We start from the raw sequence: 18,881 nt of genomic DNA, 5'->3' as shown, positions 1-18,881 counted from the left end.
AGAGGGTTGAAAATGCTTACATTGGGACTTCAACTAAGTATAGACTTTGTTTTATTTTTTAAGCTCAGTGGTGGGTACATGGTGTTCAATGCTTTAGTCTTTATATCTTTGTGTTTATAAAGGCAATAAAATATATATCCTTTCTTAGGGTGAATTAATGAAATTAAACTTCTAAAAAGCTATTTTCATTGGAAAAATGAAAGAAACACATACAAATGAAGAAACAGCTCTCCAGCCATGTCAGATAATGTCTACTTCTAAGTCTACGGCCAATGTTCTCGCCAGAAGGCAGTCACTCCAAAAAAGAAATGTGGGTGCATCTCCTCACTGCTTGAAGTGTAGGGGTGGGCAGGCAGGCAGGTCAGCCTGCAGCAGCAACAGCCCTAGGGGCTTGGGAGCCATACCTCAGCCCACATTCTGATAAGAGCCCCAGGGATTGATGGGGTAAGGGTGCTGGATAAGGCTCACGTGGCACTGGGCACAGCACTTGCCTCTCATTAGAACTCTGTTGTCTGAACCAAGAGTTCTGCGGGTAGCTCCTTCTCCCACGTCTTCTACTGTGCCAGTTGCTTTTAGGCATTTCTATTCCTAAAAGAGGAAAAAAAAAATCATATACAAACATATCTGTGCTTGCTTCTGTTTCTTCATATTCAGAGGATGGTCCACCCTGGGTTATCATCATAGCCGCCACACCAAGCTCGCCTATAAAAGGCTGCCTCCAGGTAAAATCCAGCACACCTGTAGCCTCCTCCTAGCCTCTAGCCTCCACTGACTGGGCCTCTGTAGGACGCAGGACTCTCACAATTACCTTAAAATGACAGTGTGAGCCTGGCTGAGAACTCTTAGGTTATTCTTCTTTCTTTCTCCACTCAATAACACCAGAGCATATACTAATTTTTCTTTCAGTTCACATAAGGTCCTTATTCACAGAGAATAGCTGACATTCAACATTTTCTCCTATACTGTTTCAGTATTGAAAAATTGTGAACAAAATTTACCAGGGCCTGTGTGTATGACTTCTCAGTGTGCTTTATAAAGAATGTTTTAGTTTGCTGAATACACTAGCTATTACAGGGATGGACAAGTACGTGCGTTTTTTGAAATAAAGAATGAGATAAACACATTTAATGACACGGATATTGCCATAACTATTTTGAGTGGTCTTTTCCAAAGTCTTATCTTGTATAGCCTAAATTTATCACTTTATCATAAAAACATGACAAGTTTTATTTTATTTATTTTTTTTTCATTTTTTTAAAGATTTATTTATTTATTTATACAAGCACTGGGTACAGTCAGAAGCGCGGGAGGGTGAGAGAATTCACCAGAGCCGGAGCGGAGCTGAGCAGGCAGAAGGACCGAAGTACACAGCTGAGGGGAGCAGCGGGCGGCAGGAGAGGTCTGCCGCCATGCGGGACCCTCCTCAGGTGACCGGGGAGCAGCTGGGGATTGAACTGGCGCTGCAGAGGCTGCGGGCAGCTTCGCAACCCAGCGCTCAACCACTGCGCCACCGGGGAGGCCCAAAACATGACAAGTTTTAAAGGTGGGAATCACATTAGTTCTTATAAAGACTGAGGAAGACGTGGACCTGATAGGAGTTTTGAATTGGCATAAGGGTCTCCCCTTTGCCTACCACTTGCAGACTTTCTCCCCACTCATTGGAGACACTGATGACATCTTACTGCATGTATTTAATTAAATTAATTAATTTATTTTTTGTGGGACCCTCACCGGCGGCTGGGGAACGAACTGGCGCTGCAGACGCTGCGGGCAGCCTCGCAGCCCAGCGTTCAACCGCTGCACCACCAGGGGAGGCCCTGCATGTATTTTAAACCACATTCAAAATCACAAAATTAGGAAAAAAATTTCTAGAGCTGAATGCAACCAGCGAATAGATTAGCAATCAATTGCCTTTATTTCCTAACTTTTACCAGCAAGCAATGACTGTTAGAGATGCCAAAGAGAGCACTAGAAGTCTGGGCCTACGTTCCAGAACCCAGTATTATACGATGACTTCTATGTCAACCTATGACTGTGATTTGAGGCTAACTCAACATAAAGGGAAAGGAATTCAGTGAGTACAGTACTAAACCAAACATTTCGCAAACTTTGCAATGACAGTGCTTGCTCCAGAATCAGTCTGCTTTCCCCACTGGACCATTCTACATTCCACAACACAGGTGTAGTTCAACCAGATATGCTAGTTCTGTGACAGAATGAGTAAGCTCTACTGAACCAGTTATATAGCTGACTCAGAGTCATCAAAATGTCTCACTTTCATCCTCTTCTGGGACATTATAAATGGACCTAACTTTATTCTTTGATTCATCCCCAACGACCCAGGTTATCATTCTCCTACTATCCCTTTCCACTTCTTCCAGTCACAGCTTCCTACCTCAGAGAGAAGACAGATGTTACCAGACATGAATACCCTAACTTCTGTCCTATCCATTCCACAAAATGTCTAGCTTTACCATTTCTTACTGTCTTCTCCCATGTCTTGGAGAAATGGGTGTTCCTGCATCTTTCTAGGCAAGTCCCTCAACTGGCAGTGGGTCTCATCCCTTCTCAGATTCTATAGAAATCAATTGCCCTATCGATTTAATCAATTCTGCCCCCCCTTTCCTTATCTCAGCTTATAAAGATGCTTAAGTTTTTCATGTGTATGTGTTCCATTTCTAGTAGAAATAGTCCAAGAGCACAGGCTATAAGCATACATCCCACTTGTCTCCCAACCATTCCTCAACCACTGCAGTGCACGGAGGCCTCCTTTCTCTGCACATTTCTGCTAAAATGCTCTTGCTAAGATATTAACCAATGATCACCTACATGCCAAAGTTAGTGGTCACTTTTTAGCCCTTATTCCTGCAATACGGGACACCATGAAGCTTCACTCTTCCTTTGGACCATCCTCTGGACCAACTTTCTCTTGGTTCTCTTGTCAAAATCTAGTTTCTCTTGGGTCACCCACAATGTGTGTTTTCTACTGTGCTGTCCTAGACCTTCTGTTTCATACTCAATGCCATCTCACCTACAACACAGGTTCATCTCCAAGCCTAGAAGCCTCCTAAGCATACTGCTGCCTTGTGTCTATTTCCATAGGTCCAGCCAACTCGAGGTTCGAAAGTGCATTCATGATCTCTCCCTGGTCCTAACCTGCTGTTTTACCTATCTGTATTCCCCTTCTCTGTAAACAGTGTGCTTCTCAGTGTCTCCTTCATCCAAAAGCATAATTTCATTCATCTTCCTAAGCAACCATTTTAATGGTTCCTGAACACCACATGCATGGGTTCCCTATGGGTAAATTATCTTATGTTCTAGTAAAAAAATAAAGATTTATTTATTAACTAGCTAAGTCACAAGCTAAAAGGCACCACGCATAGGAAGGGAAAAAAGGATGACCAGTGTTAAGAAAACTGGTATTATAAATAAGCCATATTGACATAAAGGTTATTATCACCAATTCGTAAAAAGACAAAAATCTCTTTAGAATGCACAATCTGAACATATCCCAGTTTGCTTTAATTGTGAAATAATGCATGAATCCAGTTAGGGACTTGAGATCACCCATCAGGAGGCAGGACCACGTCCTGCTCATTGCATTATCATCAAGAGAGGGGCACACGATGAGAAAGACACAGTAGATGATGAAACAACTGGTGCATGCTGACTATGGCCAGGGGACAATTTCTAAACCACTACCTCACAAAGCACATTCAGGCACTGCAGGGGAATTCAGGAGACTGAGAACATTAACTGGAATTAATTACCAAGGGTATGTCAGTCCTTTAAAAGTCACATTAAACCCAGACAGGTTAAGAGCAGGATGAAAATAGCAGCTTTTCATCCTGTTAATACCCCTATTCTAGCGATAGGTATGGCATGTGTCTCCCCCCCAAATGCAAACACAGTGCATGCAATATCCATAAATGGATTATACTTGCACCTGTCACTCTATCAAAACAGTATTTGTTTGTACTTGATCATCCTGTACTACACAAGATGTGAATTCTCTAAGGCAATCATCTTGCCTTGCTCTTTATCCTATTCCTAGCACCCATGATCTAGCTGGCTCTCTGTAAATGTTTGGCTAAATTTAAGAAAACAAACAAAACAAAATAAAAACTCACAACTATTTCAAAATACCAGGTAGCTTCCTTCTGCTCTGGAAATTTTCATTTGCTCTTCAACACACACTTGGAGTGCCCACTCCATGTTAGGTACTGCAAAGCAGTCAGAGATGAATAAGCTTTATTCCCTGTTCTCAAGGCACTTGCTATTTAGTAGGGGAGACAGATGCATGAATCAATTCCTGCAGCACATCATGGGGTTGAAGATTCAGATACAGAGGGAGAAATGGGAATAATCACTGTGCACAGAAGGTCCAGAGGGTAGAGTTTCAACTGCAGACTGAAGAATGAATGTGCCAGGCAAGGGACTTGTAAGCAGTTTGCTATAGCCAGATCTTAAAGTACAAGGGACTGGGAGATGAGACTGGAGAGGAAGGAAGGGCTAGACCATGAGAGCTCTGGGTGCTTGGATGACATGCTTGGATTTGTATTTTAGAAAGGGCACTGGAAGGGTGGCCAAGGAGGGAATAAGCTGAAAGTCAAGAACTGCTGCAGCAACCCAGGTGAGATGAACCTACCAACTATAGAAGTGAACATTTGGAGTGGAGGAGCCTAAGAAAGATTAAGGAGGTAAAAATTTCATGGAAGAGGTGGTGAAAGAGGAGCTCAGAAGTGTTAAGTGAATAACTGGTAACCTCATGAACTGGGTGGCCAAGAATAAAAGAGGAAGAGCATTTTGGGAAGAGAAGGCAGGAAGTCTGATTTCGAACAAGCCAATATCAAGCTGCTTATATAATACCCTGGCAAGCCAATTGTAAAAAAGGATTGGGAATTCAGAGGGGAACCAAGGCTAAAGATAAAAATTTGAAAATCATCAGAACATGGTGACACATATGTAGTTCCAAAGCCAAATATACAGTGAAGATTCAAATGTAAAATCAGAGACAATTTTATCTGACACTAATATGAAACCCACTGTATATCAGTTAGATCAGTGACCTACTGAACAATTTTTCCCAATGGGACATTTGGCAATGTCTGGAGATATTTTTGTCTGCCACAATTAAGAGGTGGGAAGATGGAATGCTGCTACTGGTATCTAGTGGGGAGAAGCCGGGGATGCTGCTAAACCTCCTACAATGCAGAGGACAGCCCCCACACCAAACCACTGGCTCCAAATAGTGATGCGATTGAGAAATGCTGTTGCACAAAGGAAGTTCTCAGTAACAACAGCTGGGTGAAGTGCTGAATCCCAGGTCCTTAGGAGCTGCCCTGTACAGCACACACATGAAATACAATGTTGTGGAGAATGAGCTTGGCTTTCCTTTCAGAAACTCTTTTTACGTACTGGAAAGACTAACGAAGAAAAATTTCTAAAAGAACATTATTCTGAAAAGGCTCAATATTAATCTCAAGCCACAAAAACCCCATGATTTTTTTTAAAAAAAGATTTATTTATTTATGCATACAAGAGCTGGGGTACAGGCCAGAGGTGTGGGGGGGTAAGAGGATCCACCAAAGATGGAGTGGGGAACAGAACAGGTAGACTGAATGAAATACACTGCTGAGGGGAGCAGCGGGCAAGACAGGAGAGGTCTGCTGTGCCATATGGGTTGCTCCCTGGCCGGCCGGGGATCGAACTCATACTGCAGAGGCTGCGGATTGCTTCATAGTGGGGTGCTTAACCCCTTGCACCACCAGGGAGGCCCCAAACCCCCATGATTTATGGGTAATACTTTTCAAATAACTTATAAATGTATATGCCTTCTTCTGGGAATTGATCGTAAGAAAATAGCCTAAAGATTGTAAAAATTATATGCAAGATATTTACTATAACTCTACAACTCACTATATATGGCAAGTTTTCCCTGTTACCAAAACAAGGCAGACATCACAAGAAAACTATAAATTAAAATACTGTATGAACACAGACATAAATCCACAACAAAATGCTAGTGAACCAAATTCAGAAACATATAAAAAGTATTACATACCATGAGCAACTAGGATTCATATAAGGCTGGTTCAACACACTAAAACCAATCAATGTAATATACCATATTAATAGAATGGGAAAAAACTAAACCAAGTAAACTAACTCCACCATTTTTGTCTCAATAGATACAGAAAAAACATTCAACAAAATCCAATATCCTGTCATGACCCAAAAACTCAGAAGGAAAAAAAAAAGGAATGGACTGTAACTCTCACCTTGATTTTTGTCATCTACAAAAATCCCAGCGCTAACATCATAAAGGTGAAAGATTATAAATGTTTCCCCCAAGATCAAGAACACAAGGATGTCTTCTACTTAACACTGTACTGAAAGTTCTAGTCAGGGACAATTGGACAAGAAAAATATAAGGCATTCAAACAGAAAAGGAAAACTGTTTCTATTTGCAAATGATGTGATCTTAAATATAAAAAAATCCCAATGAATCCACAAAAAAGCTATTAGAGCTAATAAATGAGTTCAGCCAGGCTGCAGGATACAAGCTCAAGATACAAAAAATAAGTTGTAAACCTATATATACAATGAACACTCTGAAAACTAAAAAAGTAGCATCAAAAAGAACCAAATATTTAGGGCTAAATTTAATAAAATAATAATGTGTACACTGAAACTATAAAACAGTATTGAATAAAGTTAAAGAGGACCTAAATAAATGGACACCCATCTATGATATGGAATGGGAGACTTAAGACTGCCTCCACACTGATCTATGGATTTGATAAAACTCCTACCAAAATTTCAAAAGCCTTCCCACTACCCCCCCCACCCCCCCCATGAATTTCAAGTCCTGAAATTCACATGGAAATGCAAGGACTCAGAACAGTAAAAATACTTTTGAAAAGGAACAAGTTGGAGGACTCACACTACCCAAATTCAAAACTTACTACAAAGCTACTGTTATCAAGACACTGCAGTACTGGCACAAGGATAGAATGAAGATCAGTTGAGAGTAATTGAGAGTCTAGAATAAACCCTTGGTATAACTCAGGGGAAGACAACTTGATTGCAGAGAAACCACACACACACACACACACACACACACACACACACACCCATCCCCCTACCCCCCAGCTGACTTTTGACAATGATTCCAAGACAAATGAGTAGGGTGAAAACAGTCTTTTCCACTGCTGAGAGAATTGGGTATTTACCTGTACAAGAATAAATTTGGATACCTATTTTATGTACAAAAATGAACACAAGTGGATCCAAGATCTCGAATTGCTAATTCTTAGAAGAAAACAATGATGTAAATCACCATGATCATAGATGGCTTCTTAGACATGACCTGAAACAAGAAAAAGTAGATATACTGAACTTCATCAAACTTAAAAATTTCTGTGCATCAAAGGGCACTATTAAAAAGTGAAATGATAACCCACAGCCTGGCAGGAAATATTTTAAAATCACGTGTCTGCAAAGTATGTAGTCTAGATTGTACAAATTATTTAATAAAAACCCAATTTAAAAATAAGCCAAAAACCAGACATTTCTTCAAAAATATATACAAATGGCCACTTAGAATTTGAAAAGATACTCAACATCATTTGTCATTAGGTACAAGCAAATCAAAACCACAATCAGATACCACTGTATACCTATTAGCATGGTAATATAAAAAAGATGGATAATAACAACTACTGGTGAGGATGTGGAGAAAGTGGGAGTCATACATTGCTGGTGGGAATGAAAATGCTGCAGCCACTTTGGAAAACAGTTTGGCAGTTCCTCAAAAGGTTCAACTGGAGGAGCCTCCCTGGTGGCGCAAGGGGTTAAGCACCACACTACGAAGCAATCCACAGCCTCTGCAGCAAGAGTTGGATCCCCGGCCAGCCAGGGAGCAACCCACATGGCACAGCAGACCTCTCCTGACTTGCCCGCTGCTCCCTTCAGCAGTGTGTTTCAGTTAGTCTGCCTGTTCTGTTCCCCACTCTGTCTCTGGTGAATCCTCTCACCTCCTGCATCTCTGGCCTGTACCCCAGCTCTTGTATACATAAATAATTCTTAAAAAAAAAAAAAAAAAAAGGTTCAACTGGAGTTATCACATGACCCAGCAATTCCACTCCTAGGTATGTACCCAGCAGAAACAAAAACATATGGCCATATAAAAATCTGGACAGTAATGTTCTTGGCAGCATTATTCATAATTGCCTCCAAATGGTAACAACCCAAATTTCCATCAACTAATGAATGGATAAACATGATGTGGCTCATTCACACAACAGAATGTTGCATGGATGAACCTTGAAAACATGTACTAAGACAAGAATGACAGACATAAAAGGTCACATATTCTGAGTCAAAGTGTTAGGGGGAAAAGGATGTCCTATAGCTAATTGCAACCCGTTCAGTATTGGGGCTGCCCTATAACAAAAGTACATGACATCTCCAGAACAGACAAACCAATAAAGGTGGGGAGGGGGAGTGGGTTCCAGGGACTGGAAGTAGAGGTAGAAAATGGGGAGTAACTATTGCTGCAGAGGTTTTTTCCTATTTCTTAAGCTGCTTGAAAGCCAATTTTTCTGTTATGAGTAATAATTTTTTCAAGTTATCCCAAATAATTTGATAAAGGCTCTGACTAAACTATATTTTCAGAAATGAAAATGACTGTTACTTCCTTTTATTAACTAGGTGGTAGTATGGCAAAATTTTTGTAGGAATTTAAATGATTTACGACCTTCCATATAATTATGTTTTCTTAGGCAACATTCCACCAAATCATTAGCTTTTCAATAACCATAGTACCATATAAAATACTTTAGTGTGACAGTTTTATTTGTTTTAAAACCAGAGTCAGATTGAATGTGACTTATTTAAAGTAAAATTTACGCTTTTTGCATTTGTAAAATGCCAATATAATGGTGTCATATTTCCTTTTTACTTGGTGAAAGGTAAATTTACAGATGAAAGGATGAAACAATGTTTCAGTTAGTTAAACAAGTCTTTTTATTTAAAGCTTCATTGAATAGAATTTGTATTTAATCAGAATTATTAGTAAGATCCTTTCTTGGAGCTAAGCTAAAAGAAGCTAAGTGGACTTGATAGATCTTTAGGTTTTATTTATTTTTTAAAGATTTATTTATTTATGCAAACAAGAACTGGGATACAGACCAGGGGTGTGGGGTGGGGGGTGGTGAGAGGATTCACTAGAGACAGAGTGGGGAACAGAACAGGCAGACCGACTGAAATATATTGCTGAGGGGAGCAGCTGGTGGGTGAGATAGGAAAGGTCTGCTGTACCATGTGGGCAGTTCCCTGTCTGACCTGGGATCTCATGCTGCAGACAGCTTATAGTGCTGTGCTTAACCCATTGCACCACTAGGGAGGCCCCATCTTTTGGTTTTAGTTTTCTAATGTGTACCCCCAAACTAGGTACAACACATTAATATGTAATTCTTTGAAATCCATCTCTTTTAAAAAAAAAGGGGGAGGCAGGAGGAAGCTTTTCATTTTGAGGTTTAACATAGCAAGCCAGTAAAGTTTTACTAAATAGTAATTTTGGATTCTGAGTCATTTTAAGATGACAATGGAAAATCAAAGTGAATTCAGGAAAACCAATTTTGTAACCTCTAATTCATCATCTGTCTACTGCTTGTCCATCCTTTCTTATTCCACTTTCTTACACCGCAGGTGGCCACCTTTCCTGTTCTGGATACACACTGGGCTGACAGTGATCTCAGAAAAGGCAACTTGGAATTTGCTCTTACAATATCTAATACCAAGAGCTTATGAAAACTTTCAAATTTTATTCCTATCAATCTTTTTTCTATTTTGGTAGGTAGCAATGCATACTGCTAAAGTTTTGCTGTGAAAAGGCACTTCAATAGTGACAAATTCTGAAAATACAGCCTTTATAGGCTTTCTTCTGTTTTCCAAAACTGCTAATATTTCCTCTAGATAAGAGTGGTGTGGGCAGACCCACTGTAGCTCTCTGTAGCTGGTTCTGCCTGTGATGTAACATGTTGATCATCTAGAGGGGTTTGCCATCTTGTCCTTAGCTTCTCTAGTCCTTGCTATTAATTGCTTTGAGGTGACCCCATTTCATGTTTACAATTTCCTTGAGGTTTTAAAGGTTAAACTCTGTTGGCTAAAACCTTAGCTTGTCGATAACCCTTAAATCAGTGCCTTCCTGAATAGTTTTTCAGGTGCTACTTTAAATCTGGGATGCTGTAGTGGCCCACCCACTTTTGGATCTCATTCATCTAGAATTTGCTTTGCCTCATAGTTTGGCAAATTTCTGCATAAGAATGGGGCCTTTCCCTTCCCCCAAGACACCCTTTGCAGAGGGGCTGGGCTGAAAAAAATCCCTTCCCCTCCCTACAGGGGACCTGGAGGCTCTGGGGTGGAATGGGAGCTCACTGGGCCTTGGCAGGTTGCTGGCAACTTCCCTTCTCGGCTTCTGCATGCTGGCCAGAGGATGGTGGTAGCTTGCACTCGATGGGCCCTGGAGCTGGGGGGTCGGGGCGGGGGTGTCAGTTCATCCTCCTGTCAGGACTGTAATTCTGGCTGGGGAAGAAGTCATCTTGCCCCCACTTAAACCCTAAATTGGGCAGCAGAGCCACAGGGCCACATATCCTCTCCTGCATGTGGTTGTGTTACAGGGCAACCCCAATGTGAAATGGACTGGCCTGACTGTGGGCCCTCACCTGCACACTTAAAAGGTACTTATTACAAGACTCAACTGCAGGCACACACAAAATGGGTAATAAAGGGTTTATTTACAAAAAAGGAAAATGAAGAAATGAATAACTCAGGGAGAAAGAAAGATAAATTGGTGAATGTGTCCTACCAGTTCTGCTGAGCTGGAACCCCAATAGCGTGCTGAAAGCCAGCGAAAAATCAAGGACCCCCAAGGCCCACATGTCTAGTTATATACCAGACCTGGCTGCTAAACTCCACCCTCAGTTCCCAGCAATCCTTCCTTCAGTGGTGATGACATTATGGGATTTGTAGTCCTTGGTGTCTTGGATCTCTTTGGTCTGGGGTAGGGGTCCATAAAACCTATTTGTGGAGTTTGTTCAGGACATCTTTTCCCCCCCAAAACTGGAGGCAAACAATTCTGGGAGGTGCCAAGGCAGCACTGGGGCCACAGAGTTTCTTTCCGGAGTTATGAAAAATGTTCCGGAATTACTGGTGATGGATGCATAACCTGGTGATTACACTAAACAGCTCACTGAATTAGTCACATAAAAAAGTTTTGAGTATATTATATTTCAAAGCCAAAAAAGACTTACTACAGTAATACTATAATATTTAACATGTGAAACATACTAAATATCCAACAACCGGGGAATTAAGATTATAGACACCTGGATTGAGAAGTGGAAAATGCTACTGTCATGTTTGTAAAGTCGAACACAAAAGGGCTCACCAACTCAGAGTTAGTATTTTTAATTCTATTTTGCAAATAAGGAAACCGAGGCTAAGAGGACTAAATATGGTATCCAGAAAGACAGTGTGGAGGAAAAGGGATTACACCCTGCTGGTCTGAGTTACCTACAGGGCACCACCTCAACTACATCTTCCATTGTTATTTAATAATAGAGTTGGGTGGCTTTGGAATTTTGTTTGTTTCCTTCAGGAAGTTGCTGCCTCAATTTTCTTCTTGCTGCTTGATTACAAGACAATGTCTGTTAACCACTCCATCCCCATTAAGGAGAGGAAGGAGATCATGGTTTCTGAGGTCAACTGGGGAGGCGACTGAGGCTTCACTAGAGTGTCAGAAGTGGTTTTCCTATCATACGACTTGGGTGTGGAGGTTTCCCAGGAAAGTTTGGTTCAAACCCCGGCTCCATCACTTAAAATTTGCTAATTACCCAGGGCAAGGGACGACCTCAGTTAGGCCTTCTTGCGCGTCTAAATGGTACTACTGAGGTCTCCCAGTAGTGGCGCAAGGGGTTGAGCACAACACTATGAGGCAGTCCGCAGCCTCTGCAGCACAAGTTCGATCCCCGGCCGGCCAGGGAGCAACCCACGTGGTGCAGCAGACCTTTCCTGTCTTGCCCGCTGCTTCCCTCAGCAGTGTATTTGAGTCATTCCTCCTGTTGTTCCCCACTCTGTCTCTGGTGAATCCTCTCAACCCCCGCACCTCTGGCCTGTACCCCAGTTCTTGTGCGCATAAATAAATAGATCTTAAAAAAAATGGTACTACTACCTCACCGGCTGGGTGTACAGAAAACTTAGCTACCGCTTACCAAGCACTTCTCACAGTGCCTGACAGTCAGCAAGCGCTCAATGTGCGTCGGCTGTTCTGCTAACCTGTCTGGAAAAGTCTAGGACAACCTCCACTTTCGGGGAAACCGCCGCCGCTGTCCACTGGCAGGTGCTATGGCTCTCACTGCTTCGGGAGGACACTGAGCCGCGAGGCTCGGGGATCGCCACCCCCACGTTTACTGTGCAGATCCACCTTCCACAGGTCAAGCCCGCCTCCACGCCCCACTAATCCTGCACCCCGGCGCTCGCCAGGGCCGGCCCCGGCCCGGATCCCCGCCCCGGCCCGGCCGAGCCGGCATTCCACGTGCTCGGCTCCTCCCCGCCCCTCCGGCCTTCCCCCTGCGCCCCTACCCCACCGCGAGCTCTGGGAGGGGAGCAGCAGCAGACCCCGGACCGGTGCCCAAGGGCACCCCGGCCTGCACAGACTCACCAGATTAGAGGGCCCCTCCCGTCCCCCCGCTCCGGCCGGGCAGTGGCAGGAGTCGGGCGAAACGTGGAAGGACGCGGAAAGACCGGAGGAGCGCCCGCCAGTTAGTGGCGTCTGTCCTGGTGTTGTCGCAGCGGATAGGGCAGCAGCGGCCACCTCTTCCTTGTCATTGGACGCGGCTTCCGACTATCTACGTCATAGGGTGGATTTTACCAGGTGGGCGGGGATTAGGAGTTCAGCCCGCCCAGGCTTGGCGAGGAGGTTTAGCGTCGCCAGGCGTGTCAGGGCCGGACGCGCTGGGGGGCGGGGCCGGCGTTGGGGGGCGGGGCCGCGCTGGGGGAGGTGCCGGCGCTGGGGGCGGTGCCGCGCTGGGGGCGTGGCCTCACTGGGGGCGGTGCCGCGCTGGGGGCGGTGCCGGCGCTGGGGGCGGTGCCTCACTGGGGGCGTGGCCTCACTGGGGGCGGTGCCGGCGCTGGGGGCGGTGCCGGCGCTGGGGGGCGGTGCCGGCGCTAGGGGCGGGACCTGCTCAGGGGGCGGGACCGGCGCTGGGGGCGGGGCCAGAGCCCGCTCCCAGACCCCGGGAACACCTTGGCGGTGTCCTAGGTACCCCTCTCTGGAGTCAGTTACCTCGCCGCCTGCAGCCGTTTAATCCTTAGTCCTCTCCTCGCTCCGGATACTATCTTCACAACTGAGACGTAGGAAGGAGGAAAGATTGTGTTGTGGGGAGGGCAAAGGAAGCTCTGAGATGAAGGTGAGGAAAAAGAACAGGTGGTTAACAAGTGGTGGAGACCTCAGGTAGCTGAGACTGCCGAGCTGGGTTTGCTTGGCTCCTAGATGCAGAGGGGCGTGCCCCGCCTTGGGAGCTGGAGAACTCGGCTAAGTCTAGTTCTTTTCCTATTTGGTGTGTGACCGATCTAAGGCAGGTCTCTTTTTTTTATTTCTTCTGTTGAAACAAATTGATGTAATGTTCTATCTCTCCAGAGCAAAGTTTGTTCATACAACCAACATTTCCGTAATGTTTTCTGTGAGCTGTACCTGTTCCATGTATCAACTGATAGCCACCAGTTTCTTCTAAAAGCAAAATGGAAGCCTGTGATGGGCAGTTGGACAGAAGCAGACGGTTTTGTGAGGAGAGCTGGGTTTGGCTGGATGAGTCTTGGATATTGCTATTGGCAGGCCCCTTTAGCTCAGGCCCCTGTAAGTGGCTGGGCCCTTTAGAAAATGGGTTGTAGTGTCATACTCATGTGTTAAAGCATTTCAGTCAGTACTGAAGAAGGTAGAATTTCCGGTCTTGAGTGTACAAACATGTGCAGGATGTGGCATTGGGAGAGGCAGTGATTGGCGTAAGAGACCTTAGAGGTTAGAATTAAAGATAGCTTCATGAAGCTTGAGCCTGGAAGAGAGGGCAGAGAGAGAAATTCTAAGCTCAGCAACCTGACTGGTAACCTGTTCAAGGTTGCATGGGAGAGGAATCTCAGAAGCCAAACTGACAAGGTAGCTCAGATCAAATGTCAAGGAAAGAGGCAGGCAAAGGTACTGAAGGTTTGAGAGTTGTAGTGACTGGGCTAGAGCCATGCTGTGGAACAGTCCTGTGGGCAGCACTGCAGAGAGGAGCGGAGAAGGAAGATTGTGGAGGTCAGGTGGCAGATTGGCAGGAGCTTATTGCAGCAACAGTCCCTGTGAAAGTTACAGGGCTGAGCCAGAAATGATGGCAGCTGAGATGGAAGGGGGCCAAGGTGGGAGACACATTTCAGAGGAGGGAGAATCTGCTGAATTTGATGAACTGTGGGAAGAGTCTGATGGGTTCTAAACCTAAGAGCTGGGGTCACTGGAGGAAGTTGGAAGGAGTTGGCTTGGGGCTTGCTGAGTGAATGAAAGGCAACTAGCCAGCCCACGGGCTCTATTGAATATCTACTGACCTGCAGCTGACAAATGGAGAAGAAAGATTAAACAGTCTTTGCAAATCAACACATTAAGGACACTTGGCCTGGGGTAAGTCATTTGGCATCTCTGAAACCCTGTTTCCTCATAGTTACCTATGAGGATAGTGATAAGATGGTTATGAGGAGTAAAGGCACCCTAGAGCCCCTCACTGCTTGGTCTGCAGCTCTATTTAATTGAGAGATTGACTCTGTTTTGAGCTTGGCTTGGTAGCTAGACGGTGCATAGTACTATCAAAAGTAAAAGTAATTTCTTTTAGTCATTTCATTTGCAGAATTTGAAGCCAGAGTAAATACAAGTTTTTCTTTGAAATGGCATGACTACGTTAAAAAAAACTCCAATACTTTCATTGTCCTTGTTAGTGCTACATATTTTCTAAACCTGGTTTAAATATTTATTCTGTTAATTACAATTACTCTGTGTGGTAATTACTGTTAATTCCACCACTTTATGGATGAATTGAGTCATAGAGAGGTTAAGTAACTTGCTCAAAGTCATGTAGATGGTGAATGACAAAGAGAGGATTTGAACCCAGTTCCAGAGTTTGTACTCTCAAGCCCCAAATTCATGAAAATTAAAAGACTAATCCAAGTTAGTATAAAACATCTGCAACTCATATCACACAAAAGTTTTTCTAATGTATTAAGTACTCCAACAAATAAACTCAATAGGAAAATAAGCAGTGGCTATACCAACTATAAAGAAAAGAAAATAAATGTGAAATGATACTCAACCTCATTCAGTATAAGGAAAATGTAGTTTAAAACTCCTCTAACACATTGTTTTCATCACCAGATAGAAAAAAATTCATAAGTTTGTTAACAATACTCAGTGAGAGTTTCATATAATTTCTAAGGGCAATGATACTATGCACTTAAAAAAAATGACTAGGCTCTTTATATAATAATATAAATTACCTCCAAGATAGATTCTTTCTGAAAAAGAGCAGCAGGGAAAGTTTTTTTTTGGTTTTTAAAGATTTATTTGTTTATGCATACAAGAACTGGGGTACAGGCCAGAGGTATGGGGGTGAGAGGTTTCACCAGAGTAGGGAGCACAACAGGCAGGCTGACTGAAATATACTGCTGAATGGGAGCAGCGGGTAAGACAGGAGAGGTCTGCTGCACCATGTGGGTGGCTCCCCGGCCAGTGTTCAAACTCAAGCTGCAGTGGCTGCAGAAAGCTTCATAGGTTATGTCTTAACCCCTTGCTCCACTAGGGAGGCCCCAGCCCGGAAAGTTTTATAGAGGGTGAAAAATATGTGTGTATGTCTATTTCCCTGGAGTAATACATAGGACACTGATAACATTGATTACCTCTAGGGAGGTGACTTGGGTGGTTAGGAGACAGGGATGGGATGGAGCTTTTTACCATTTACTTCATTGTATTTGCTGAATTTTGACTATGTGAATATATTGCCTATTAAAATATAAAACTTAAATGTTAGTGAAGAAAAATCAGCACATCCATAAACATACGTTGCTGTATATATATATGCAGCAACCAACTGCAGAAGGTGCCCATTTCAAGAGATGACTTATAAATGTGTCGTGAAGGAATGAGTATCCATGTCAAATCCTGTCAAGGAGATACCAACCCAAAATATAAATACAAGAGAAATATAATCAAAATCTCTAAAATATTATTATTATTATTTTTTAAAGATTTATTTTTATTTTATGTATTTATTTATACAAGCACTGGGTACAGTCAGAAGCGCGGGAGGGTGAGAGAATTCACCAGAGCCAGTGCGGGGAGCAGAGCAGGCAGAAGGACCGAGTACACTGCTGAGGGGAGCAGCTGGCGGCAGGAGAGGTCTGCGAGCCATGTGGGACCCTCCTCCTATGGCCAATGAGCAGCCGGGGATTGAACCGGCGCCACAGGGGTTGCGGCAGCTTCGCAACCCAGTGCTCAACCACTGCGCCACCGGGGAGGCCCTAAAATATTATTCTTAACTAATTAGCATCCTGACAAAATTAACAATAAACCTGTTTGAGGCAGAAAACTTAAGAAATTAAAAAAAAAATCATAAGTTAAGAAAACCCCAATTACCCAAAGTGAGTACATCCCGCCATCAAATCACTGTTAATATTTGGTTTATTTCTAAGCATGTTTGTTGTAGTTATTTATATTTTTCATGAATTCAATCAACACATATTGATTGATTGGAATGTCATGCCTGTTCAAGGTGTTGGGTATTTTTTTTAAAACAATTGTTTTTGTATCAATCACAAACCAATAGGAAAAAATCCCAACTATGGTACAGAGGACTTTCATACTGGAATAGTTTTTGCTGATATTTTCTACAAAGAGGGCATTCTCCTATGTATCTATAATATAATCGTTGAAATCGGAAATGAACATGGACACACCACTACCATCCATTTCTCAGCCCCATTAATAGTTTTTTTTAAAGATTTATTTATTTATGCATACAAGAGCTGGGGTACAGGCCAGAGGTGTGGGGGATGAGAGGATTCTCCAGAGACAGAGTGGGGAACAGAACAGGCAGATTAACCGAAGTACACTGCTGAGGGGAGGAGCGGGCGAGACAGGAGCGGTCTGCTGCGCCATGTTGGCAGCTCCCTCAATGGCCAGGGGATCGAACTCATGCTGTAGAGGCTGCGGACAGCTTCATAGGTTGCTTCTTAACCCCTTGTGCCACCAGGGAGGCCCCCCATTAATATCCTTTATGGCAAAAGTTTCCAGTTCAGAATCACATGTTGTGTTTAATTATGTCACTTTTTTCTTTCGATCCTCAGTCTTTAATTTTCATTGGCCCTTTTGAAGATTATAGGCTTCTTAATTTGTAGAAGGTCAGTCAATTTGGGCCCTCAATGTGGGTCTTTGTATGTTTTCTCATGATTAGATTCAGACTACATCTTCAGCAGTAAAATCAGAGAAGTGACACTGCCCTCTTCTTAGTGCATCCTATCTGGTGGCATAGGATTTTGATTTGTCCCATTACAGATGACGTTAATTTTCACATCCTATTTAAGGTGATGTTGACCAGGTTTCACCCACAGGAAGTTACTCTTTTTGTTTTTTTTTAATTTTGGAATAAGTATAGACTCACAGGAAGTTGCAAAGATATGCAAAGTAGTACAAAGATATCCCTGCACCTTTCATGTACCTTTCTCAGTGGTAACATCTTATATAACCATAGTATGATATTGCTCCTTTTCTTGTAATTTGCTTAGTATTTGTGAGTTTATGTAAATATCCTATTATTTATCGAACATTCAATTTATTAATTTATTCATGGACTCACTCTTTCCTGTGTTACTCAATAGGTTAAGTGCATTCTCTTTATTACTTATTTTAACTCTCAACTAGTTCCAGTTTGGCTAGTGGAAGTGTCTTCAAGCTGAATTCTAGGTGTATTTGACATGTATTTGTCATTCTTTGATCATTTCCTTCCTTTTTGTCAAAAGACACTTTAGGCTTAAACTTTACCTGCTCCAACCCTGGAGTGAGTTCATTCTCTAAAGAGTCCTAGTCCCATTTAGTGGAGATTGTTATTTAGACAATCTGAGTGCTAAGTGTACTCATTGCTATTAGGGTGTCTCTATTCTAGGACATGCTCAGTGGTCATAGTTGGGAATATACATTTATATACTCCCATATACAACACATACACACACACTAATAATATGCACATCTACAACTCTATTAAGGTACATGTCTATCCGTCTATTGTCCATCATCTGTCTACCTATATCTATCTATCCATCCATCCATCCATCCATCCACCCACTCACCCCCCCAACCTCCCATTCACGAGTTCACATGAACACCTCTAGTTCCAGTTTATCACCACAGGGCACATTCCAATTTTCTCCCATTCCATATGTGCATCTCCTTTCTCTTAACAGTGGTGCTCCCATTATCTTGAATGTTTTATTTGATCAACCTCTCTGTGTGTGGCCATCTCCTTCCTCTGCCACCATCCCTACCCCAGTGCAGATGCCCTCCTAACTCCACACAGGCTCTGAGAACCGGTGCCAGGGCATTCATTCTACCCCACACCAAAAGGAATGTCTTCTTTGCCCCTCTTGCAAACGATGGTCCGTGTGAGGATATAGTTTTGACAAGACAAAACCTGCTTTCAAGGATGTTACATTTTAATAACAGGAGAGGGCAAGGGGAAATAAAAATAAAACATCAGGTAATGGTAAAAGCAATGAAAAAAATACACAGGATAGCATGATAAGAA

The 18,881-nt window shown here is 43.0% G+C and overlaps 1 protein-coding gene across 7 annotated transcripts in view; it reads right to left on the bottom strand.

The window, feature by feature from the left end:
• The window catches only part of DCAF4 (DDB1 and CUL4 associated factor 4), a 31,795-nt gene extending 18,889 nt beyond the window's left edge, over nucleotides 1-12,906 (bottom strand). For 4 of the 7 annotated variants that reach the window (XM_037503643.2, XM_037503642.2, XM_037503646.2 and 1 more), the window contains exons 1-3: nucleotides 12,728-12,906; nucleotides 7,236-7,372; nucleotides 492-588 (exon numbers count right to left, since the gene is read on the bottom strand). In XM_037503643.2, coding sequence (XP_037359540.1) covers nucleotides 492-580 — 89 coding nt within the window. In that variant the 5' untranslated portion in view covers nucleotides 581-588; nucleotides 7,236-7,372; nucleotides 12,728-12,906. The remainder of the gene's footprint in view (nucleotides 1-491; nucleotides 589-7,235; nucleotides 7,373-12,727) is intronic. The other 3 variants (XM_054691456.1, XM_037503644.2, XM_037503645.2) reach the window with 3 other exon arrangements.
• Nucleotides 12,907-18,881: the final 5,975 nt, after the last annotated feature.

This window comes from Talpa occidentalis, unplaced genomic scaffold (genome assembly GCF_014898055.3).
Source record: "Talpa occidentalis isolate TD23 unplaced genomic scaffold, MPIMG_talOcc4v2.1 talOcc4.11, whole genome shotgun sequence".
NCBI classification, from domain to species: domain Eukaryota; kingdom Metazoa; phylum Chordata; class Mammalia; order Eulipotyphla; family Talpidae; genus Talpa; species Talpa occidentalis.
The sequence above is the reverse complement of the archived record's forward strand: the minus strand, read 5'-3'. Positions and strand labels throughout refer to the sequence as shown.